Source organism: Vanessa atalanta, chromosome 1 (assembly GCF_905147765.1).
Source record: "Vanessa atalanta chromosome 1, ilVanAtal1.2, whole genome shotgun sequence".
NCBI classification, from domain to species: domain Eukaryota; kingdom Metazoa; phylum Arthropoda; class Insecta; order Lepidoptera; family Nymphalidae; genus Vanessa; species Vanessa atalanta.
The window spans coordinates 9,926,734-9,952,095 of NC_061871.1; the positions used below are offsets into that span (position 1 = coordinate 9,926,734).

The 25,362-nt window shown below is 33.2% G+C and overlaps 3 protein-coding genes and 1 long non-coding RNA gene across 4 annotated transcripts; 3 read left to right on the plus strand and 1 right to left on the minus strand.

Moving 5' to 3' along the window:
• The first annotated feature begins 151 nt into the window (after positions 1-151).
• On the plus strand, positions 152-5,416 carry LOC125077657. The gene is made up of 17 exons (XM_047689651.1): positions 152-206; positions 692-742; positions 815-917; positions 1,121-1,245; positions 1,787-1,834; positions 2,539-2,647; positions 2,715-2,830; positions 2,921-2,971; positions 3,068-3,170; positions 3,252-3,376; positions 3,794-3,844; positions 4,073-4,130; positions 4,250-4,401; positions 4,634-4,754; positions 4,996-5,138; positions 5,228-5,278; positions 5,409-5,416. The coding sequence occupies exons 1-17, from the start codon at positions 152-154 to the stop codon at positions 5,414-5,416; spliced, it is 1,470 nt and encodes a 489-aa protein (XP_047545607.1).
• A 422-nt stretch (positions 5,417-5,838) lies between these two features.
• On the plus strand, positions 5,839-6,511 carry LOC125067369. Its single transcript, XR_007119724.1, has 3 exons — positions 5,839-5,901; positions 6,321-6,371; positions 6,458-6,511. It is a non-coding gene; the product is annotated as an uncharacterized LOC125067369 (long non-coding RNA).
• A 42-nt stretch (positions 6,512-6,553) lies between these two features.
• LOC125077674 lies at positions 6,554-11,650 on the plus strand. The gene is made up of 13 exons (XM_047689677.1): positions 6,554-6,566; positions 7,036-7,147; positions 7,224-7,354; positions 7,428-7,478; positions 7,562-8,314; positions 8,386-8,529; positions 8,609-8,727; positions 8,803-8,916; positions 9,029-9,084; positions 9,202-9,311; positions 10,038-10,167; positions 10,912-11,002; positions 11,396-11,650. Exons 1-13 carry the CDS (start codon positions 6,554-6,556, stop codon positions 11,648-11,650), a joined length of 2,079 nt encoding a protein of 692 aa, XP_047545633.1.
• A 306-nt stretch (positions 11,651-11,956) lies between these two features.
• On the minus strand, positions 11,957-24,783 carry LOC125064582 (putative phosphoenolpyruvate synthase). Its single transcript, XM_047671702.1, has 23 exons — positions 24,614-24,783; positions 23,503-23,757; positions 22,651-22,819; positions 22,384-22,494; positions 21,848-22,090; positions 21,587-21,714; positions 21,343-21,504; positions 20,510-20,685; positions 19,589-19,737; positions 19,086-19,222; positions 18,695-18,836; positions 18,267-18,414; positions 17,286-17,552; positions 16,345-16,476; positions 16,030-16,179; positions 15,464-15,628; positions 15,069-15,285; positions 14,371-14,612; positions 14,073-14,221; positions 13,375-13,602; positions 12,783-12,972; positions 12,457-12,574; positions 11,957-12,199 (listed from the first exon to the last, which is right to left on the minus strand). Exons 1-23 carry the CDS (start codon positions 24,723-24,725, stop codon positions 12,036-12,038), a joined length of 3,954 nt encoding a protein of 1,317 aa, XP_047527658.1. The 5' UTR covers positions 24,726-24,783; the 3' UTR covers positions 11,957-12,035.
• Between the last annotated feature and the right edge of the window lie 579 nt (positions 24,784-25,362).

Here is a 25,362-nt window from a genome sequence, read left to right on the forward strand (position 1 = left end):
AGCTGAAGAGTAAGATTAAAAAAAACGAATATTTCTTTGACAATTGATTTTTTTTTTTGATAATTTGTAATTTAAACTCAGGTTAAAGTACGCAGGACCGCTGGAATATGATCCAAAATGTGAAAATTTAAAAGAAGAAATTTCATCAGAGATGGATAGAGGAATCCCAACTAGATTAGCTCCCACGATAACTAGTAATTTAAATGGTAATAAAAATGGAATCTGTTTCAACGTTATGGATAATCGTATTCTTAAGTATTGGTAGACTACACTGGCCGAAAGAAATCGGAGCGTAGAAACTAAAGTGTTTATCATATATTCATACAATAACTTTGTGAAGTGCTCCAGTGTTTTGAGGTAGTACATGTGTATGCCTTACTACAATAAAAATAGGATAAGCATTAATAATGTCCTCCTGGCAGATATACCCACGGCGGCGGCAACTGCACCGATTATATAAACACTTTTGAATTAAAGTCCGTAAGTGTGTGCATAAATATTTATGCATTACAATGATATATTTCACACCACCCAATCTAAAAATCTCTACGAGTTGTCCGACACACAGAACTGTAACATGGGCAACTATTTTACTAGGAGTGCTACTGATAATTCTTTGATAAATAAATCCAAATACTAATAGAATCTCAGATATTAGAAATTATGACCTAATATTTTCATATCCTTTTAGATACCATGGATGAAGCTGCAAAACATTTGGCAAAAATTGGAACAGATAAAGGTAATTACCATTACTTGAAAATAGAATATGATTTAGTCTAATGATTTATTAATTAGTGGGTATTATTTGTAGGCGAAGCATTACAACATTTGGTGAATTTAATGAAAGAGCAAGGTGATGCTCCTTTGGCCCAAATTCAGGGATATCAACAGAGTTACAACGATGGCGCGCGAAGGTATTCAGCATGATTTTCAATAGCAAAAAATAAATTAAATTATTGTACTTTTGTACGCGAATACTAAATGTTTAGCTACGATAATAAATATCATATAAGTGGTGTTAAGAATATATGTATACAATTTTAAGCTATTGCTAAAAAGATACATAACAAGAAATTGCAAATAAGATCATTACTATTCGGACCTACATATATTTTAGGATAGAAAATGCATCTTCTTTGACAAATGAAAAAGTTGATAAAGGTATCTACGAATCTGTAAGAGGAAAGTTAACTAATCTAACGGAAAATAAACCAGCCCCTGAACACATGAAAGAGATGCCAGGTAAACTTAAAAGTAAAACGCAGTATTACTTACAACTTATCCCCAAAGCTCCAATTTCGATTCGTCGTACGATGTACAGATCAGGAGTTTTGAATTTTTTCCTACAAAGTTTACTGTTTATCAATCAAGCCCATTCAATTAATTTAATTCAGGTCTACGTTCAGATATGTCTTAGGTGAGACCCTAAGTAGTGTTAGGGCCCATTAAACTAACGGTCCAGCTCTGTGCTGACCGCAACAATACCTACCTAGGAACTGCTCAGTGTTTTGTTGTTATTTGTGATTCTTTGAAGATACAGATATATTGTTGCTGAACTGCCACTAAACGATGTCTCACTAGTACGGTATCAACATATTAATCACACTATGTTAGCTGAAGCCGTTAACTTTAATCATTTTAGCCCTTTATTATATATATATATATATCTGCATGGATGTATATGTATGTATACATGTATGCATGTATATATTTATATATACATGCATTAAGGTGAACCTATATGTAGTTGGTATAATATTTATATTTGTTTAAATTGTTACAGCTATTATCGATGAAAGCGCAAAGTTTTTGGCTGCTCCATTTCCAGAGAGTAAGAGCTTTTATTTTGTAGTCTTCACACTACACTTGTTTTTACAAATACACGTTCATATATACATATATATATATTATTCACATTTTATTCATTAAAACAAATAAATTATACATATGATTTTTTTGGGCTATCCTCCATAAAACGTTCGAAGTACATTTCGTAGATTGGTTACGTGTTTTTTGTTGGAGAGGATCATCAATAAAAATATATTGTGGTTCTATAATATCCATCTTATTCAATATATTTGGAGCAACACATTTCTAAATTTCTTTATCTTTCTGCAATAAACAAAAACCCTTTTTTGGAACCCTTAAAAGATTCGTCTAAAATCATTAATTCTGAATATACACCACATTTTCATGGATGGCGGTCATGGATATCAAAGCCACTTCCAATGGATAGAAAGCGTTATCGTGAAGAAATTAGAAGCATTACAGTCTTACACGACATTTTTCTTTATTCTCTTCACACACACTTTAAATTTGTGTCGCTTGCATAGGACGCTTAAGCTTTATATATCGTGTACTGAGTATAGGTTTTTTTTTCTTACACCGTCTTTTTAATTATCTCTTATATGTATTTGTGAATTGAATTAAAAAGTAACTTTATCACTAAACTCAAACAAAAAAATAATACCTTTGATATATATTCACATATAGAATGAACCAAAACAAAACTGTCAATACAAAATATGTTAATAGGTGAAGCTGAAAAAAGGCGTGTTTTAGCTGATCTTATGGCAAGAAAAGGAGATGAAATAATAGGACAGGAGGGTATTTATAAAGTAACATATAAAGAAGGAGGAGACGAGTAAGTTACGGTCTGTGATTCTTTTTAAGATCTTTAACATATTTAAATATAACATTTTCATCCTTAGGATAATGAACGCTCCTGTGGGAATTGATAAATCGCAAGACGAAAATTCTAAAAAACAGTTACTTGAAAAAATGAACTCAGTGATACCAGATAATAAGTTGAAAAACTTACTTAAAGGTTTTTGTTCAATCAATAAATCGGACAACATATGTTAAACGTATCGTAAATCTTTATCGTTAAACTTTATTTACATTATCAAAATTTCAGAACCAGTAAATGAAGGCGCAACCCATTTAAGTAACATAATTAAAGGAAGAGGTTTGCAGATAAGCTCTTATTTGATTGGCTTATTTATTTGAAGTGTATTACAAAATATTTTATAATGTTATATCAACATGATAATTTATAATATAGGGGAGGCAATGCAAGTTATACACGATGAAATGAAGAAAGGAAACGATAAAAGTTTTTTAAAAGTTGGAAAATTTTCAAAGACCTACGGTGAATCTGCAGACATGTAATGTTCTTTTATTTCTTGTTTCTACTATAAAAACTAATAAATACTCCTATGAAAAGCTTAAATATAAAATAATTTTAGGTTATCAAGTGCACCTCATTTTGGTGATCAAAATCCGTCACCAGTTTTAGTTGAAAAAGTGGACAAAAAGATTAAACAACTTCCTACTGACAAACTATCAGAAACGGCCAAACCTTACATTGCGGGTATCACATGTTTTTATTTTTTTTGTTAATTTTTTAGTTTATATCACGTTATAACTAAATATATTGCTATATTTATTCTGTTATTTCATACAATTATTACCTTAAAGATATATCTTAAATTACATTGAATATTGAATCTACGAAAGATACAATCTACTTAGTAGTAGGGGTTTGTAAGCCCAACAACCAGTTTTATTGAGTTCCGGTTTGAAGGGCCAATGAGTGTAACTAAAGGCACAAGGATAACATTAACTTAGCTCCCAAGGTTGATGACGCATTGGTGATGTAAGGAATGATTAATATTTCTTACAGCGCCAAGATTTATGGTTGGCGGTGACCACTCACCATCAGATGACCCATTTTCCCTTCCTCCTAACTATACTATAAAAAATGTTATTTCGACGTTTTTGATTTTAGATGTTTCCGACATTGCTACTAATTATATAGCTGGGGTGGCAACGAAAGAATGTAAGTTTATTACATTTTGTTTACACTCATAAAAAAAAAAACAAAAAAACCTGCAATCACATTTTTTGGCAAAAATTCAAGTTCTGACTTTCAAATTAGTTTTATGCCTTTATAATTAGTTATATATACATATAAAAGTCATATATATATATATATATATGACTTTTATATGTATATATCTACTGACGAAGAAAATTATCATTTATGCTAAAATATTATTTTTTGTAGGTGGACTAAACGCAAAAGCACTTGCAGCATTGGGCGAAACAGACGAGATTGATAGCAAGTGAGCATCGCTTATTGAGATGGTTTAGTACTTAAGCAATATTTTGCTGACTAACTGTTTTTCTTATGATTATGTTTTGTGTGTTATTTTTAAAAATGGAAATTTTGATTTTCGTACAGAGCTAATATTACTGATGACGTACCAGTATCAACTAGTTCTCCTACTGCTTATACGAGTACAGAACCTTTGAATATAGATGACGATGAAAGAATAAGGAGAACAAGGAGAAAACGAGAAGCATTAGAAGAGGAAAGACTTCGTGCTGTATCAGGCAAATATATAGCAACATACATTGTTCTTATTATATATATCACTTTTGAGTTTTAAGTCTTGTTTAGTTACTATTTACACTAGATCAATCTTTACCACAGTCCTCGGCATAGCCTTCCGGCGTACTGTCGAATATTTTAGATACTAATATTTCAACTAATCCATGAATGAAATTTAGTTAGACAATTTTACTACTAGTTTGATATGTTCCTATATTGTCTTTAAATATGCAGACGTCGACCCAGAACGCGAACAGGCTTTGCACATACTCCACAGCAAGTTGCGTTCGCGTGGAGGAGAAATACTCTATAAGCAACCTCAAACTGAACTGACCCATGGACAGGCCTCACAATGGTTATATTTTTTCATTGAATTTTTTTACGATATTCTTTACCTATAAATATATCTTGTTTGGAGAGTTTGTTTCTTGTTCATTCATTCATTCTATGTTTGTTTTCGAATGTCAAATCAACGATGGGAAAAAGAGAGAAATGTGTAACTGTTACATGTCGTTTATAAATAGCGATATTACTAGATTCATTTATACAGTGAGATAAGATACAATTGACACAAACAAATTTCCAATTTATTTAAGGCTATCAATGAAATCACCTATGAAAGTGGACAAATGCGTTAAAGAATCTGCAGACACGGCACGTCTTCATAAAAAGTTTGAACGCAAACTTAGCAATCTAGTTGCAAACGCTACGCCTGTAGATATGTTTGATGCAATGCAAGGTAAAATCATCTATGAATTATAGTATAATATTATGATTTACATGCATTGTATAAAGGAAACCATATTACTTTTTCAATAATTATTCTAGATGTCATAATTGAATCTTCAAGAATCCTATCGGAGTACTTCGTATCTCAGAGTGAGTGCCAAATTTACAAATACAAATATATATCCTTAGATTCAACAGATTGTTTTTCTATACTACGATCGCCGTTATCAACGGTTTTGTCATACAATATTTGTAATTAGTAATAATATTTTGCCAGCAGACTTTTAACCTAATTTTTAATTGATCATGTAGATTACAAAGCCCTTGTGAAAATAGCGCTTATTTCGGAAATGCAAAAAAGAGGCAACGAAATACTCATAGAGGTCGATGGAGTCGCTGAAACTTCTTTTTTTGCAGCTCAAAGGTATCAGTTATTTATAATTACGGAATGATATTTTTTTTGTAGAAGATCAAACATTTTTCATTATAATTATATATGCGTAATTGTGGATGTACACATGGCGGATACCATTTCCATCGAGCACGAAATGGAGAGATAGGACAAGAAGAACCCAAAGTACATACTCGTACATATAATAAATATCTAATGTCTAATGTGTTCAAATTTTAACACTGTTTAAAAAGGTTAAAGAAGGCGACTTCCTTGGAAGTGAACGAGTCATGCTCACAGGTTTCCTATCATTTGGCAAAGAAGTTGGAAGACATAACAAGATGTCGGTCAATGGCGCGGAAATTAACGGCAGCTTGGAAAGGTTTGAATTAAAAACCAAAAATAAAATGATTATTATATATCGTATAGTTTCACGATACAATACAAATAATTTAGAGTAAAAAATGAAATCAACTAGAAAATTCTGCTAGCATTCTAGCCACCATTCCCCACGGTCAAGATTTATACAGTCTTGGTATGGGAAAGTTATGCGGAGGAATGAAGACCATGTTGTGAGAAAGGTTTTGAGAATGAATGTTGATGGATATAGAGGTAGGGGACGACCCAAGAAACGATGGATGGATTGTGTGAAAGACAGAGAAGTATGGAAGAAGAAGACATGCTGCGCCGACCCCAAGTAAAATTGGGATAAGGGCAGGAGAATGATGATTTGTATATATTATAATATATGTATAGAAAGTTATGTACGTGTTGAAAAAGTATCTAATTCTTTTTTATTAGATCACATTACGGTTGCGGCGGACTTCTTGTCAGCAAACGTAAGGAAACCTGGTAAGGTCTTGAAAATGTCGCTGTTAATTTGTTAACTCAACAGAGTTCAACAACTAACAGATTTGTTTAACAACATGTTGTTGCAGATGAATATATCGAGGCTTATGTCGCTTTATTAAATGAAATGGAATCAACTGGAGACAATCTTCTTGTCGAAGGAGGTATACCTAAATCCTATAAGGATGCCGCGGCATAGTAAGTGATATAGATAAATCAATATATTCTGATTGAAGATTTAAATATTAAATTTAGTTTTTTTTTTAATTATTTTTTTTTAACTGTACAGTCTACGACAGCTAACATCCTTCCAAGATTGTATATCGTTACCGAATCATTCATTACAATCAACTATAGAAGGAAAGCTGAAGTCACTCGTGGCTAATGTTTCCTCAGACAGTTACAGCAAATCTACAATGGATGGTATTCATTATTTTTAACTTTTTAAGATAAATATATAATTTATTATTTTTATTTTGATCTAATTTAATTCCGTTTTATAGGTGTTATATCGGATTCGACGAAACTGCTCGTATCTTATATTATGCTTCAAGGTGCAATACATTTTTATTATTTGATGATTATTTTTAACATAGAGTACCAGAAATTGTATAATAAATAGATCTTATATTATTTGCATATTAAAATTTTTATGTATTCCCTTAAGGTATCAAAACTGAAGCTTTAAAAATATTAATAGAGCAAATGGACCGTGCGGGAGATAGTGTTATATTACGTCATGGATCTATTCGTAAAACTTATTCTAATGGTGCTGATTTGTAAGTAAAGATTAGTACACCTTGAATATTAATATTAAAATTTGGTTATTAAAGAAATAACAATATTTAATAATAGATTACGCCCCAAAAACGCTGATCAGATAAGCGTCCAAAATGCAGATCCCGTAGTGTCAAGGAAAATACAACTGAAACTTCGACATTTAATGAGCTCGTGCACGCCTGATAAATATTTACCATTGATGGATGGTATGTGAAACTTTTATATTGTTCTATAGGTTTTTGTTCTTTGTCAATTATTTTTCATTATTTTCATTTTCAGATGTAATTGAAGACGCTACCTCGTATTTGGCAGTACATTTATTGCAATCACGTAATATTTAGATTTTTTTATTATTATTAATAACATTCTTTTTTTGTATTCTACTTATAACACTATTTTATTTTTATTTTTAGAGGTAATACAAATATGCAAATGTATGAAAAATGTATTTGTGCAATGTGAACTATGGTGTGATGAAATATTACGTCGTGTTTCTCGACCATGTTGCACTTGTGCGCGTCATACTTCTGCGCAAGCCCTCATCGATCTCACGGAACCAGAAGAGAGAGTCTTTGTAAAACCTGGAACATCTAAACCATACCATGGGCACGAAATATCTTTGATACAATGTCCTTCAAAACTAAATAAACTTAGGTCAAACAAAAGTGAAAGGCCAAACATTCAACCATGTCCAGCCAAAAAACGGACTATTGAATGTGACAAAACTACGGTTTCTTATCTATTTCATGCCAATGAATGTCATCGACGAGATAATAATTCAAATAGAGGAAGGGTACCAGGGCTTTTTTCTAACCCAGTTGACTCAGTTCCATCATTTTCTTCAATAAAACCAGTTGTTTTTAAAAGTTCAAGTAAAGAAGATACACAACCGATAAGTAATTACGAAGATTCACCTGATTTAGAAAGAAAAGGACGAGAAACTGAAGCGTCGTCTCCAGTATCTTTTTATACTCCTCAAAGCCAAAGTACTGATTCCCAAGGCAGGAGTACAGAGCGGCCTTTTTGGCTTTCGCCGACTACTATGATGGCACAACTTTATACTCCAGTCAAAAGACAACAAGAGCCGACCTCACCTGTAATTAAACAAGCTACCTCTATTCATATATCTAGACGAATGGCATCAGTTAAACGTGGATATAATGCTCGTAATAATAAACTTATTTCTTATACGTTCTTTTGTACAATAATTCTTAGTACAGCGATAATTTAATATCAGGTGCTCCAATAGTAACGACAGATCAAATGGCCGATTGGCATTCCATGATGGTAAGTTTAATGTGGAATGTTCAGGCGTGGCGAAACTGGATTCAAGAGAATATAGATCGAGCGCTGACATCAAGTCATACTGGCGTAATGTCAGGTGTATATTTCATTTATATTTTCAAGTACTTTTAGTTCCAATAATGAAAGATAAATTAACCTAAAATTATTTATTACAGAAGAATCTTGGACGACATTTCAAAGACAAATCACTATTGAAGCCTTACAATGGAGACAGTATAACAATTTTAGTCGACAATTAACACTCCGGCTTGCTCAAAGATATAGGGATAAAAATGTCTCTTAATATTGTAAATAATTGAAATGCTCATATCTAGAGAAATCTTATGTATTCAATGTTATTTAATTTTAGATCATATCTCCGACTAGAGGCACAGTTAAAACTGCAGCTTATATGGAATGTCAGGATGAAATGTTAGATATTATTGATATGTTCCGCCGATGGACGCACTGGTTGACTGTTGTAGTGAGTATTTTAATTATTAGAGTATTATAATATAGAGTATTATAAAATTATATCAATCATTTGGAGAGTAAAATATTTATAATTTTATTATTTTGTTTTTAATTTATTATAGATAAGAGAAACGGATTCGTTTCAACCAACCAGCTGTAATGAATCTGAACATAATATGTAAGTAGTGCTTTTACGTAAGCCTTAGCTGTACTTTACGATTTTTTATTGTATGTGCAATCGTCGAATGGTATTTTATTTTAAATGAATATTTCCATATATTAAATTTTTATAAAGGAGATGGAGACTTTTTAAAAAGAAAGTTAAAGAATATTCAGAAGACTGGAAAGTATACAATTTGCATTTAAAACTATGCTGGGAACAAAAGTACAAGAGATTAATTGCAGGTAATTTTGCTCGTTACTATTTATAGTCTTATATTATAATCCAGTATTGTAATCATTTGATGTTCGAAAAGGGGACTGGAAAATCACGGCCATCTCTATATTGAAAAAAATTTAAACCGAAAAGGGTTTTTGACATTTGTTTTAGACTGGTGAGGATGAAAATAAATATTTAAAAAGTTAAACTAAAGAAAATATCCTATGACTTAAGTTTTTTTTTTTATTGCACTGTCGTAAGAGTGCTACAAAGTTTATTTCCAACACGCATTTTGTCCAAAATTTAGTTTCCTCATGATTACTTCTACCTCATGCAATTAAGGGTCTCGCTTTTTGGGTTGAGACATTCAACTATTTTACGTTAAAGCGGAAATTACCTCCTGACTTCGTTCAGCGAAAACCGTTAACTTTAGAGTACTGCTCTAAATAAGAGTATATACACATATTTTTGGCTTTTGGCATATTCATAATTGAATTGCAATTTTGATGTCGTTTGCAAACAATTCTCTTTTTTATCTAATTTCTCAAGTCAGAGATATTTTTGATACGTAATTCTATTTTTATGATATTATATTTTCGAAAAAAAATCCTAGACAATAGACAATTTAAAAGATTAAGATATTAGACTTTTTTAAGATCGCATATATCTATACCTGAGCCGTATAAAAAAACTCAACAGCTTTATCATTCTAATTATATTTTGTACTCCCATTTCGTGTGATATTTGTGCAGACTGGCTCCCAGGATGGAGTAGCACAGAACCGGTGTGGGTGGTAAGTGCATGTGGCGCGGTACCCGGAGGTGCCGTGGCAGCCGGCGTCTACGACGGAGAGGTCACGTGGGTAGCTAGGACCACACACAGGTCTAAATTTTGTGTTTTTCTAACTGGTAGTTTTACAATACACGGCATTAAATTTTCCTTTTCGAGTGAATAGAGTTTTGGAGCATTTCTAAACACCTCATGGACAATTTCAAAGTCGCGAGTTAACACGCCAAAAAAGTGAAAACAAAAAGTCTACAAAACATTCTGATTTTTATTATTATATTGTTTGAAGACTGGTGCTCTATTTTTACATAAGATTTCATAAATTGCTGTCACTCAAAGTATTCTTCTTCTGTATGACATTTATTCAGCCCGGCTTTTGCGATGGTCTGTCTTCCTATTTTGCCTCCTTCACTTTACACGGTCTTTAGTATCATCCAGGCCTTACTCCTTGGGCTTTTATATCCAGCTTCACGAAGTGTCTTTGCCACGCTTCAGCTGGCTTTCGTCAACTAGCGCTATGTCGTCAGTATACATCATCAGCCCTGATGAAGACTGGTTTTGGATTCATGTCAAGACAACATCGAGTGCTACGTTAAATAAGAAACATAGCCTTAGCTAGGCTTACCGGAGACAGATAATAAAAAAAAAATAGTTTAGTTTTGGGCTAGTCGTTTTTTAATAGTTTACCAAATAAACATGTATTTTTACCAGTTCTCAAACTTTAAAACTAGTAGTTTAATAAACTTAAAAACAGACACCCTTCTTGACCCTGTTTATATGCAGATAGCCTATTTACCTATTTGTTTTTGTCTTCCTACTAAAATAAGAATAACATTCTAGATGTAACGTAGTGCCTGCTGCTCTACTGCCATCGAAACATTGTTGCATTGTGTACAGTGACGGCGGAGTACACCAATATACAAAATATCAAGTATTTGATTTTTTTTCCAATATCTCTTTCTTTAATGACATTTAATATTGGACCTTCGAAGTTAAGAGGTTTTGGCCATGTAGTATGAAAAATCTTTACCTGTCACGAATAAAAGTTACAAAGTTATCAAATATATTTAATATGGGGCACGATAAAAAAGCGTATGTTTAATATCTGATATCACCCATCTATACTCTACTCTCTACCACCCTTATAGACCTATTCACTCATGAAGGGGCGCATTAACGTACAGGGCAATTATTATGAGATGACTAAGAATAAAGGAAACAAAAACATAAAAACGCCTTCGTGAATGAATAGATCTATAGTTCATAGTATTTTATCCAAAAGAAATTCTGTTATGTTTATGACGATGTGATCGCACTCGTTCAGGTGATGTGTAATGCGGAGGTGTCGTGGCTGGCGTGTCGCGCGGGCGCGGGCGGCGTGTGCGGCGCGGGGCAGGTGCGGGCGGTGCGCGCGGCGCCCGGCGTGCACGTGGGCCGCGTGCTGTACCGCGGCTCGCACCTCGTGGGCGCCGTGCATGCACCCTGCTACCGCTGTCACGTCGTTATATTTGATCGACCTTTCGCCTTTGACTGCTACGAGCTACTCGTCCTTTCGGATGATGTGCACTCGTCGTCCTAGTGAAGTTTTAGCAGATCTTTGCAGTTTAGGTTTGCTTACTGATATTTGGATGTACGATAAAATTCTCAGAATTTTATCTGTGGAAGCATCGACACAATTTTGTCGTTCGAGAAAATGGAAAATTTTATTTCAAGGTCTTTTTCACTTTCATCCCAAATTTGGAATATATGTGTTGTGTACGTTTCGTAAATTTGTCTATTAATTTTGTTGTATCATTTTGATAATGTTTATGAACTTTTAGGTTTTTAAATTAATAAACATTTTATGATTTTTTCTATATTTTTTTTTTTATTAAATAAACACTAGTGATTCACATAAATGTCAATGTATTCCGTAGAGTAACATAAGTATAGAAACCTATTTGAGGTGTCTAATTTTTAAAATATCACACTTTCTTCGTGTTGCTTTCGGCTTCATCCAAAACACTGACCTTTTCTACAACTCCCTCGAAACCAGATAGTCGAATCTTATCCCCGGTTTTGAAAAGCTCCGTGGCGTTCGTGGCGCCCACAATACAAGGCAAACCATACTCGCGGGCTATGACTGCTCCTATTAATATCACAATTGATTATGTATTAAAAGGGGAAAATAAGCAATTTGATAAAATTATACTGAGAAAATTTCTTAATAGAGAATATTACTGAAATAATTGTTTTATCACTTATATTTTGTAACGAAGAACAGGCGACAGGTTTTAAAACTATTTTTGATATGGGATTCCTTGTTTATTAATTACCTACTCTCAAAAGTTTGAAGAGTAACATATTATAATCACGTTTTTAATATTTTTATTAGATTTAAAATACCGTGTGAAATGAGTCCTCCAAGCTCCGTAATGATTCCCGATAACAAGGGGAAGTAGGGTGACCATCCTATATCCGTAGAATGTGTTATTAATACGTCGCCCTGTTGCAGTGTGCTTATCTGTTGATGTATAATAAATATTATTTGGTACTTTATTCACTTTAAAACAACACAATATGTAATCAGTTAATTGTATAATATGGGACAAAATAGTTTTCAAGTGAGCTTCAGCTTAGGTTGTTAGACAAAACGATTTACCAATTTCCTTGTATTTTTGTTTAATTGTTATGAAACAGGTGGGGAAATGTGATTAATTTTTTTGTATTACCTCTGAAAGATCTCTTATGACGCAAGCTCTCGCAATAACATCCCCTCCGCATACGGAAGTAGCTTTCAATTTCACTTCGCCAGTAGTAATTTTTGGACCTTCAAAGGTAAGAGGTTTTGGCCAGCCCTTGTGAATTTCGGAAAATTTCAGTTTGCACCACGACGGATAGAACTGATGTCGTTGAATTGCTCTATTAAAAACAAAAGAAAGTTTATTAAAGATTATGTTGTATTACGTAGATTTCAGTTTCTGTATATTATAATAACGCAGTAACGATACTGCAAATTTAAAATAGTTTTAAAGGCTTCGTTATTTCCTTTAAATATAGGGAATATACGAAACAGACAAGTTGAGTTTGTTTCATATTAGGTAACGTTAATCTTGTTAATCAAACATAAAGGAAACGTTAATCTTGTTAATCCTTTGCTGAGAATTATTTATATCTTTCTAGCGTCTGTAATATTTTAAACCAAATTAGGGAACATTTCAATTGTTTCGAAGTTTCAGAGGCCAAATGGGAGCAACAGAACGAGTTTGGCTACGCGTACGGAATTTTATAAAAATATATCTCCTTAAATTTCAATGAGCTTACTTTCTCAGTAAGACAGGATCCCTCGTTGCCACATATTCTCGGAGTTCGTGCACCCTGAAGTAGTAGATGAGGTCTGCGCGTGGCAGTAGCCAGCGACGCTCTAGCAGACGCGCGAGCCGCCGCGTCGCCAACCGCAGCTTGTGGACGGCGAGGATCAAGTGCGCCTTGGTGGCCTCGCGGTGCCGCACTGCGCGATGGCATAGCGGCACCACCCAGCGCAGCACGGATCTGCCGATTCACCGTCGTCGAGGTTAAACCATTTCTTAGAAACTAGTAACTGTTCCGGCATATAAGATAACATTGTGAAAATGTGCACGTATCACGATTGTGAAAATTCAATAGATATATTTGTTACCCTGATTTCGTGTAAAAGACAGATTACTTCTATTGTTTTGCGTAATTGTGCATTTGTATATTTTATACATGTTTCGTATGTTTTCATATTTTATATGCGAATAGTGTATAATTCGAATACCTACCCGAATACCAACGATCAATTTCAAATCTATTCGTTTGAATAGTTTACAATTATGCAGACAATTTCAGCTGTAAGCAATTTTACATGCTCTAATTTATACCTATTGAGCTGTTTTCATATCTACTTAGCTTAAGTAATATATATTTCATCAGAATACATCTTTATATTGCGGATTTATTGATCGTTAATGTATTTTATTTTATTTTACAAAGATATTAACCTCGTGCTTGATTTTTTTGGAGTCTTTAGAGAAGCTATAATGTCATCACTAATCTTCTGTTGTACGTCTCCCTTTGATGGACGCATTTGCATGAGCACTTTCATTAAATCTTCTGGTACCAATGACCATGGTTTTGTTGATAGATCAAACTGAAATAATTCAAAGAAAACATGCTTAGTACAAACTCGGATAAAACGAAGTATTCAAGAATAATATAAAATATTTTATCCTTGAAACTTTGGAGATCTAAAACAAAACTAAGAGTTAAACAATATACGAAAACGAAAAGAATACCTACTTCCATGATAGCTCTGTGGCCGTGTTGATCCAAAAAGTTACAGACATCATTGTAAACCCTTGGAACATTGTTTTTTAACCAAGTTAAAGCATTTTGAGGATTTTGTTCTCTGAATTCTTGTAACCTTCCAAGTTTGTCCAGTTTTCGAACTAATTTATCGAGTTCATTTGGTACTTCAGCCGACAGAACATCTCCTGAACTAAGCAACGTACTAATTTCATTGCATTCTTCGGGTGTAAAATCTAGTGGATCAAATGTTGATGTTTAGTATTTTTACTTAAACGTAATACTAATAGGAACCATAGTCTTCAAACTCCACTCTACAGCAAGTGATACTGCACTTAGTTTGAAAATTCTTTAATAAGCAACGTAAATCAAATTAAGTAATAATAATGAATATATTATTCATTTCATATAAATATTCAATCACTGGGTGGTGGGACATTGAACAAGGCCATCTGGGTAGGTACTAGCAACTTATCAAACTTTCTAACCCCAAACAACGATACTTAGCATTATTGTGTTCGGACTTGAAGGGTCTGACACAAGAGCCATGACATTTCAACTCCCAAGGTTAGTGGCGTTAATATTTTCTTACAATACCAATAATTATGGACCGTTGTGACCTATTTTCCAGTATTTTTACCTATATTGAATAAATTAAAAACTAAAGTTACCAATAAATTAGGTATGGTTACCTGATTTTCCTTCTAACAAAACTGTCATAGCAATGAATTGACTGAATGTACTCGCACAGCTCGTGGAGCCGTGGTTTTTCATGTACTGGTACATGTCGCCCTCTACTCCAATAATGGTATCTAATAATACAATAGGGTCATCTGTATCCACATTGAGGTTCATAACGTTAACGCTCTTGATCGTCTCATCCATGACCCATTTTGAAGTTGTTAAAGTCTAAAAAATATGGAATATTTTACTCAAAATTAAATATATATCTTTGAACAATATTAATATGGTTAAAATTCAAACCTTTGATTAAATCAATTAATTTAAAATTTATTATATAACCTCTTAGCATAGGGTTAATTATGGAGTTTACTTAAATATAAAACAATGATAATTAATTAATTACCTTCAACATATCAAATATAACGAAAAGTTTATCCGTGAGTTGAGGTCGCCTTCTTTGCAAGGCTGTGTTGAAAATCTCTTCGTCCGCCACCTTGTGGCCGTGTATTGCCATTTCTAACATGCGAATATTCACATCCATCTTCTTTGGTACTCGGCGGTACACTGCCTATGACCCGTGCATTTATAAAATATAAATAAGTGTTTAAGATAATTATTATCAATTATCTTTTAAACAATTAGGCTATGGTACCGCGCGAAACGGTTGTATGTTTATATAAGAATGGCTTGACGAGCGTCTTCAAATCGGATTTCACTCATGTGAACATAGCACATGAAATATATATTAATAATTTATTCAATATTTTGTATTTAACTAGCTATTAATTATTTTAAAAAAATATATAAATATTATACTATTTTAATTTTATTCAATTACGTTTTTTTTTTAATCTCATTTTAAGAGAGTTGTAAAGTTCTTATGAGAAGTAAAAATCTTAACCTCATAATTTTCTTTTTAGTTCTCATATTTCTTTATAATTACTCTGTTAACATTTCATTAAAACTTACATTATATGACGCCAAAGCACACCTGCCATGTGTAACAATAATATTCTTATCATAGCCGTCACCGTTCGTTCGTATCAAAGAGCTCACGCCTTTTTCGAGTGGTGAAAATACAACGTCATAACTTAATGCTGTGAGTGGCTTCGGTAGGACCTGAATGTTGTTTAATATAATAATTAATATACATTATAAATTACACTCTGCGTTTTACAGCGGTTACAGTTATGAACTATTAATAAAGTAAATTCGGTATCATTTCTAAATTTTTGCCATCAATTTAATATGTGGTTGTGAAAAATGCTTCGTGTGTTAAGGTACCTCGCCAGTGTTAGCGAACGTGACTAGTTCATCATCGGCCATAATAGGAAAGTCAAGTTCATGTAAGAGTTCCTCTTCTGTCCATCGCTCTAGAGAAGTGATCGGTCGCGCTTGAAGCAAAAATATATCATCCTGAAAAACAAAACAAGTCATCTGTACATATTTTAAAACTAATGCGCTTCTCGTCACCTATTCGTATAGATATTTTAAACTACGCAACGGATTTTCCTGCGGCTTTCATAAATAATGTAATAGCATTTTAATAAATAGAATTCAATATTAAATATTCAAAAGGAACGTTTATATGTATATTATAGTAGAGCATAGCCGAGAATTGAAATTTTTGCAGTCGAGAAAAAGAAGAATTTTTCTTTTTATGTTTGTTCTTTAATCTGAAAGTTGTTTGGTCTCCCGTTATTGTACCCGTGTGAAGCCGATACATGTAGCTAGTATAAAATGTAACGCAAATGAAAAGTATATTAGAATAGAAAGAGAGACAAGCAAACGGCCACCTCGTGATAAGTGATCACTTACACCAACAATTATTTTATTTCTATGAAATAAAAACGATCGCTAACGTCCTGCTGTTTGCAGGTAGAAAAACTACCCAGTCAAACATGCGTGCTTTGCTTCCAAGCAATAGTTTTACTTTCAAACGGTAAAACTTCATTTTTCTCTGTTCCACTATGAAGGACAGATGAGATATATTTATTATAAGACTGATAAACCATAGTTGGCAGCAGTAAAGAAATTATCTAAAATATATTATAGATAGAGAATAAGTAATCCGTCTGGCTACTTAGTGTATCTACATTCGACCGACTACCATGTAACGGATACATAAAAAATGTGTTAAATTTTGAAGTAGGCATTTTGAAGACTATCATTATTCCAATATATAATAGCCGAACATCGTAAATTATTTTATAAAGTATGCTTACATTGTATATCGCCCATTCTATATCTCTTGCAACGCCCCACAGTTTCTCTTGGGATATGCCCAACCGAGCCAATCTGAATATCTCAGACTCGGACAAGCAAGGCATATTTTTTTCGTGCTCAGATACGTTTGTCGTAGTAACGCCATTTTCGCTCGTAGTAACTTTGTGGGTTTTCGACCCAAGATTGAGCTGTGCTATTGAGAGTGTCCCGTCTAACTCGCGCCTCACAATAACCGTGTCTGGTTCCACGGATCCCGACACCACACTCTAAAAATAAATTGTAGTTTGCTTAAATTTGCTTATTATCTTTTTAGTGAAGATATTATAAAACACAGTCGCTTCCCACTGTCTGCCTCTATGTATGCTTAGATCTTTAAAACTACGCAACTGATTTTGATGTTATTTTTTTTAACAGAATTAATAATTCAAGAAGGAGGTTTATATGTATTATACATGCATAATATAGTGAGACACACTGGTAATTTAATAGGTTCCTAATGTGATGTCGCAAATAAACACATTTTTTTGCCCTTACATTGCAAACGAGATAGATCAAAATAATCTACTACAGTTTTGTATAACTTAAAAAAGTCTACAAAGTAATGAAAAAATCTGCGATGGTATATGTCTATCTTTTAAGGATAACTCACAATAATCATTTTAACGTTTACTTTTTACGAGAAATAATAGCTTATTTACGAAGCGATTTTAAGCAATACAATCTATCCAATTAAGTACCTTAAATATAGTGTGCATTTCATATAGATCAATAGTGCCTTTTAAAGCAAGTAATTTAAATGAATATTTTCGAAGATATTTACAGATTTAAACAGCGGTTTGCATTGTCTAATGGCAAAAAAGCTGTAAACGTTGTATATAAAGACATTCTGTAGTATATTTAGTATCAACATTGCACCCGTACGAAGCCGGGGTCGCTAGTATGAAATAAATCGGTCGCGATGAATGCAGTGAAATACTCGCCTCTCCCAGGCCGTAATTGGCGGTGAGCAGCAGCCTGGTGGGGTCGCCCTGCTGCGGATGCGCTGTGAACATGACGCCGGCCGTACGTGGTGCCACCAGCACTTGCACCACCACGCCACCCGCACATTCACACACTTGACCGTTTTGTCTATTGCACAATAAATGACAATGACGATATGATATTGAAATAATACTATAAGAATTATTGACAATCCTTAAATATATACAAATTTGAATTAGAAACACTCGATTAAAATAACCGTTTTAAGGTTTCTCCACCCTTTTTCTTAACTAACAGCATAATTTGACTTAAATACGTTACTTTTATTGCATCCGTATCGTAATAGCTAGTAATTGTTGGTAATTCAATGACGTTTTCTTAAGTTTCCTATCGTTACGGAATTTAAACAGTAACAGATTAATTTTACCGGCGATAGTATGCACTTGTGAATGCGAACATGGACGCCCAGCACCGTTGCACTCCACGCAGCACGTCGTCATCGCTCACACAACCAAGAATCGTATCATTCTGTCCAGCAGCGGATAGCGCTTCGCTGTCTTCACCGACCGCTGCAAAATTTCGTTAAATTATATTAAAAGGCTTAATTGAATAAAGGTTTGTATCAATATGAATCAAAAGAAAATCTCATTAGGTTTATCAAAATTACAGTATTCATCTTGCTACACATTAATAGTGAAAAAACAAGTATAGCAAATGTTTTTAGATTATATTTTTATTATTGCAATTTCATATAAGATTTTTTTTTCCGAAAAAAATATTTCTTTCTGATATTAAATAACATAGAACGATAATATTACCCGACGATCTTACTGCGAATCTTAGTTTGTCTCCGAGATTTTGGGCAGTAGCTTTCTTTTTCAATTCACTAAGATAGATCAATATACTATCCTTTACATCTTCAACTATTGCCGTAGAAATAAATAGATTATACGCCCTAAAATACAAAAAAAAAACCATTATCATCAATCATTACAACGAAGACGTATGGAATTAAAAATAAATTATTTAGGCAATCAATATTCCACGAACATTAATTAGTCACGTGGTTCAGTGACCGTTTGGCAATTTCCATATTTATCTAGCTAGTAAGCAATTTATTTCGAAACATGCAGGACTGCAGATGTCTTTCTGATGTGTTTGTTATTAAAAACCAAAAGATGAATCGATAAAGAATAAAAATAAAATTTTCTAGCATCGAATTAACAAACCTCAGTATATTTTTGCCAAAAATATTATCTACCAAATAAAATTATTACTTTCTAATGAGAAAAATATCAAACTAATAAAGATTGATACTTACTTCTCACATTTTTCCTTAAACTTAGTTTCCTCATAGTTGTCATTATCAGCTTCAATTTCACTAATCGCTTTTTTGAGATCAGGATTGGCTTCTAAATGTTTGTTGAAAGCTTTAGTCGTAATACAAAACCCTGGAGGTACGCGGTATCCCTGCAAGTTTTTTTTTTATGTAATAGGTGGCAACGGTCTGATGGATGAATGGATGACATGGCGCTCTATTTTGGATATCCGGACATCGCGAATGTGTAGATGGAATTTGGAATTCTAGTGCAATGTCCAATTCTGGAAGTCAGCGATCAGATGGTCGACATTTCAAGCCACTCTACGTTAAATGCGGTCAAATGGGAGAAGCTGGTACAAGGGAATTCCCGCTTAGAAATAAGACCAGAACCTTATGAGGCCGAACTTCTACTAAACCTATTTTGAAACCAATTTAGCTTTGGCTTTAGCTTACCCACAGAACTAAACAAAACTCGAAATATCGACGCGAATACTGGTTGTGGCAGCTAGGGAAGTGATATTAAATTTACTGTAAATAACAAATGGTTGCTTCACTCTTAAAAAGTTATGTCTTCATGTCACTAAATATGATGTTCGAATTATTTTCCAGATGCTATTAGTTTCGATTCAATATTATTAGTAATTATTGAGAATCGAAGGTGATTAAGTATAAGGTAGGTATTCTGAGTGTCTACCGCTCTAAAATATGTTTGATTACGATTACCAATTCAACCAAATTACGATGTTTCATTGAAGGATAGCAAGTAGTGCTGTTATTAGGCTTAGACAACTATTTAAGAAAAATAATTCGAATGCTACAATAATTGTAAACCGCTTGCATTTACCAATAAATATAAATAAATATAAAATAAATATAAAAAAGTAGTTAACCTCACAGACTTAGCCAGGATGGTATTATTACCTCTTCTGTTTGTACTGAAGCTAAGAGTGCGAGTGAGGCACCCTTGCCCCCCACATAGTTGGTACAAAACGCGGCGCTCTCTTCGAACGAGGCACAGTGACCAGCTTCGCCCGCCTCCTTCTCGGTCAGACACTTCAAAACAGGCAATGGCTTGAGATGGTTCACCGGATTAGGAGCTAAAATAATTTGTTTACATTTTTAAAAGCCAATGAATGACAACAATATTTTTGCATGATATTTTTCGTTAGCACCCAAGCCCATAATGTATAATCCAGCTCACATTATAAGTTTATATTTACTCAATTTTACTATTTGATGTAGCTAAAGACTTCTTTCTTTCTTTTTTCTTCTTTTTTAAAAGACTTTCTTGGAGGAAGGGCTTTGTGCAAGCCCGTCTTGGTAGGTACCACCCACTCATCAGATCTTCTACCGCCAAATAACAGTACACTGTATTGTTGTGTTCCGGTTAGAAGGGTGAGTGAGTCAGTGTAATCACAGGCACAAGGCACATAACATCTTAGTTCCCAAGGTTGGTGGCGCATAGGTGATATAAGGAATGGTTAATATTTCTTACAGCGCCTTAGTCTATGGTGGTAACCACTTACCATCAGGTGGCCCATATGCTCGTCCACCAACCAATGCCATAAATAAAAAAAAGACACTAGTTGCATCAATTTATTATGATTGTACCAGTTTATGCAATGGCAATAAGAAGACTGCTATCTTTAATTGCAGTAAGATTATTCGCTATCTCATCACTTATCATTTTATTCAATAGGCTACTAAATCTACTATTATAACGCCTACGTTAAGAATTATTTATACCATACTACCTAATGTTTCATATCCCAACTCTAGAATACCAGTGCCGTGTTCGCCGTTGATACTGACATTGACTGTACGATATACTATCTCGTGCTGATCCGGACCTGAGATAAAGCGCCCCTCGTCTTTATTAATCCGAAGGATTACTTTTAAGTTGCGATCATTTGTAGCTGGAAAAGTAAATACGACAATCAGTACCTATGACTTATGATACAATAACAAGAGTTTCATATTTGTGAAAATGTGACTTACTGCTTACGTTAATTGTGTACGTATTAGGTATTCCATTCGCATTCTCACAAAAATCTGACATAATTAAATCCGATGAAGTTACACTTTTCACCATAAAATTTGGTAATCTCACGCTTCCTGAAATGCATCTGTAAAGATATAATTATTGGGTGAAATATAAACAATTTAAAAATATATATATTACTTTCTTTAAACATAAATCTCATGATTATTATTCTCATTAAAGGAATAACTGGCCAAAGATATATCTCGTATACTTACTGTGTAAAATTATTATGATAAGATACTCCTCGTATTTGAACGGCTGTTCCGTCTCGGGCTGCCACTGTCACAGTGATAGTACGTCTTATTTCTTTATAACTAAGTGCCCAACTTCTCTCTCTGACTCCTCTTAAACGAAGATATTCATTTCTTTCGATTACTCCATCAGCATTGAATGATTGAAAACGACCTTGCAATGCACCCCACTGCATCCAGCTACCAGAACCCTTACCACAACTGTTTCTATGGAAAAAATAACTTATTTGTACAACGCTAAGGATTTTTGAAATAGTAATTATTAAGATAAAAACTATATTAAGTATAGCAGGTTCGAGACTGATTTCGGCGACAGCTTCCTTTCACTGAACAACAAGTCTAGTACAAGAACAACACTAATGTGTACGCATACAAAAGTGCTTCCTTTATTTACTCTACTCTTTCAACGAACAAAAAAAATGACAAGTTTACGCAAACATACTCTTTTCTAAGCAACTATCTCTCTTCTTTTGTTAAACAAACATGTTAATTACACCTACAACAATTTTGACCAGTTTCCGTCTCGCCAGCGTTCTAGACTCAGAGTTTCCGCCGCAAGCTGTTCGCTCCAATCTTTCGGATGTTGTACCACACTCGTTGCGGACGCCCATCTAAAAAAGATAAAGTATGTTTAAAGTTGTTATTAAGAAATAACAACAATACCCACTAATGATATCGTGTTGCAAATATTATAAAAAATCATTGCCATTCTTCAGTCCTGGCTCGTCAGTATTGATTATATAAAGTTAATCATTAATCACACTTACAAAAGATTAAATTTCACATGCTGCGTTTTGTTATCCTCGGTTCTTCTTAGTATGCCATTGTAAATAATTCTTAAGTGATCCAGATGTTTCGTCACTTGTATTTTTAGTCCACCCGCGCTCCATCCCTTATCCATAGGCACCCATTCGCTGACTGCTGTTTGTGGATGTTCTGTGCCAGAAATTATAAGAAGTGCCAAGACTATTGACTAATACTTCCTTTTTTTATATAAGTTAATAATTAAAATACATCATACTTAATCAGATACCTACATACTTGATAAGGAAACTGAGCAGAATGGTATAAACGATATGACTATTAAATAAATAATAAAAGACTATAAATATTTTAAATCATACGTTTAGATAGGCTTGTTAAAAATTAATTTAATAACAGCTTGCATTAAAAAATAAAAATCTTAAGTTCATAAATGATATGAATCACATTATTCGTGTACTCATACCTGTAACTCAATCGGAGTCACGAAACAATGATAGATAGACAAAAATACTTAAGTAGAATACGTGTTACTAGGACAATTGTAAAGTATTAAAATTTGAGTGTTAAAAAATTCAACGACAAATATACTAACTAACTCTAATTTATTACTACTAAACTTAAGTCGAAAAATTAACTCTTTGAAAGTATTTGCTATACTTAATTACAGTAGCAAGCATTTTTGAATCGCCATTTTACAGGTTTCAATTGCATATAAGTAATAATAAGTTCTAATAATAATAAGTTCCGAAAAGGAATATAACATATTTCTTTTTCGCTACTGAAAATGTATATAAAATTATCCAACAATAAGCCCATCAATTAAATTTATATGTCCTGCGCGGAAAAACACTTACCTAACAGCTTATAACAACTCCCATCTGCTAACTTAATATGAACGGTGACCTCTGCAATAGGTTTTCTTCCACACAGTTTACGTATACCCAACAGTACCGCTGAACCATCCGGTGCAGAAGCCCGTAATGAAATCTCATCACAACCCTCGGTCTGATTAGGCCGAGGGGTCTCATACAAATTATTCTTTGGTAATTGCGACTTCCAACGTTTGACGGCGTATCGCGCCAGGATTAATTTCAAAGGGTAATTCCATCCTACAAAATTAATATATACATGATTACAGAAACAGTTTAGAAGTCATAATCAACAATGGAAATTTTTATTAATAACGCTAATTTATTAATTAACGTTTTTAAGTCATATATTTTTTAACACACGAACATTTTTTTATTGAGCTCTTTGTTAGGAAAATCCATTCTAATTTACTTAAGTACGATATATTATGCCTAATCTATTATAAACGTAGTAGATCTATTATTATTCTTATGTACGTGTATGTCATTTATCTCCTTCAAAACTGCAGGGACGATTTTGATGAAAATCAGCGTCGAGGTCAAAACTCTAGGGCTGAGTGGTCTCCCGTTTTGAAATCACACCATTGTACAGTTTACAGTTTATGTAGTTACTTGTTGGTTTTGTATGATTGTAGTGCTCTTTTTTCCGTTTATCTAATGTGCCTTTTTTAATTTTATTAAAATTATATTTCTTTCGTTTTTTGGGTTTAAGATAGAATTAGATTTTTCTTTTTGTATTTATTACTGGATTGTTTACAAAATATATTTTATTATATTTAAAACGTATAAATTAATATGTTCATTTATATACACAATTTGTTATTCATATTTTTTATTAAATATATGACAAAGCTTAAAACAGAAACATATTTTTATTGCAAAGGTAGCTTATAACTAATGTGTTACTACACATTACATCAACCAGATACCAGATTTCAATGTTCAAAAAATATTAATTCTATCGATAAAAATTAAGAAGATTAAAATCATAACAGCGCGATAAGTCTAATTTGATATTATGTTTAAATAACTTTGTATAACAATCTCTATTACGAAACTAGCATTTACAAAGATATTATAAAATAATTCTACTCACCCGGTTCTCGATAAAATCCTCTCCTATTTGAAGACTTTCGTATGAATATCAAGTAAACAACTACAGCGGCAGTAAACAAACCGGCTTGAAGTAATATATCAATTAAATCCATGAAAATGATCGTAATATCAACTCTGATAGTAAATTGTTGAAGGTTAGCGAAGCAAACCGGGCTGTGATTACCAAATAACGAGCATTACGTACACAACTACGCACAGCTAGTATGTGATTTATAATGATTGTAGACGGCAAGCGGACAAGTAGATATAAATTATGTCGTGTATCATTGACTGAACGTAATAATATTCAATATGATAAGGTCAATTAATAATTTTTGATAATAACTTGTTTCCAGGTGTTTACAACTATGATGTTACTTTGTAAGATTTTGTTGCAAATAGAAGATTATTATTCGACTTTCAGAATCTATGTCGTGTCCTTCTCTATCATAATCAGTACACTTATTAAAATGTACAGATATATTTCATCTGTATGAACTAAGATAAAAGTCACTTCTATATTAAGTTTTCTTATATTTACCAATATATAAGTCATTTTCTAATAGTTAATATTTACTAGATGCATTTAATAAAAAACAAAGCTAAGCGAAAATAGGTTCACTTTGTAAGAAGCAAGAATAGCTTTGTTAGGAATATATCATATTAGTGAAATTGTCCGTCTAAATCTTCGATTAGATGCGACATGAGTATCAGTATCAATAATAATTGACAGTACGCCAGAAGGCTATG

Bases quoted from the DNA above. Each gene is read 5' to 3' on its own strand.
- LOC125077657 (XM_047689651.1), top strand. From the start codon at position 152: ATGGATAGAGGAATCCCAACTAGATTAGCTCCCACGATAACTAGTAAT. The intron at 3,171-3,251 runs GTAATGTTCTTT...AAATAATTTTAG, and splicing joins TACGGTGAATCTGCAGACAT to GTTATCAAGTGCACCTCATT. The intron at 4,131-4,249 runs GTGAGCATCGCT...ATTTTCGTACAG, and splicing joins ACAGACGAGATTGATAGCAA to AGCTAATATTACTGATGACG.
- LOC125077674 (XM_047689677.1), top strand. The intron at 7,479-7,561 runs GTAATATTTAGA...TTTTATTTTTAG, and splicing joins AGTACATTTATTGCAATCAC to AGGTAATACAAATATGCAAA. The intron at 11,003-11,395 runs GTATTTGATTTT...GCACTCGTTCAG, and splicing joins ACCAATATACAAAATATCAA to GTGATGTGTAATGCGGAGGT.
- LOC125064582 (XM_047671702.1), bottom strand. From the start codon at position 24,725: ATGGATTTAATTGATATATTACTTCAAGCCGGTTTGTTTACTGCCGCT. The intron at 22,820-23,502 runs GTAAGTGTTTTT...TTTCTGGCACAG, and splicing joins GAGTTGTTATAAGCTGTTAG to AACATCCACAAACAGCAGTC. The intron at 19,738-20,509 runs GTAATAATACCA...AAAAACTTGCAG, and splicing joins CTTCAGTACAAACAGAAGAG to GGATACCGCGTACCTCCAGG.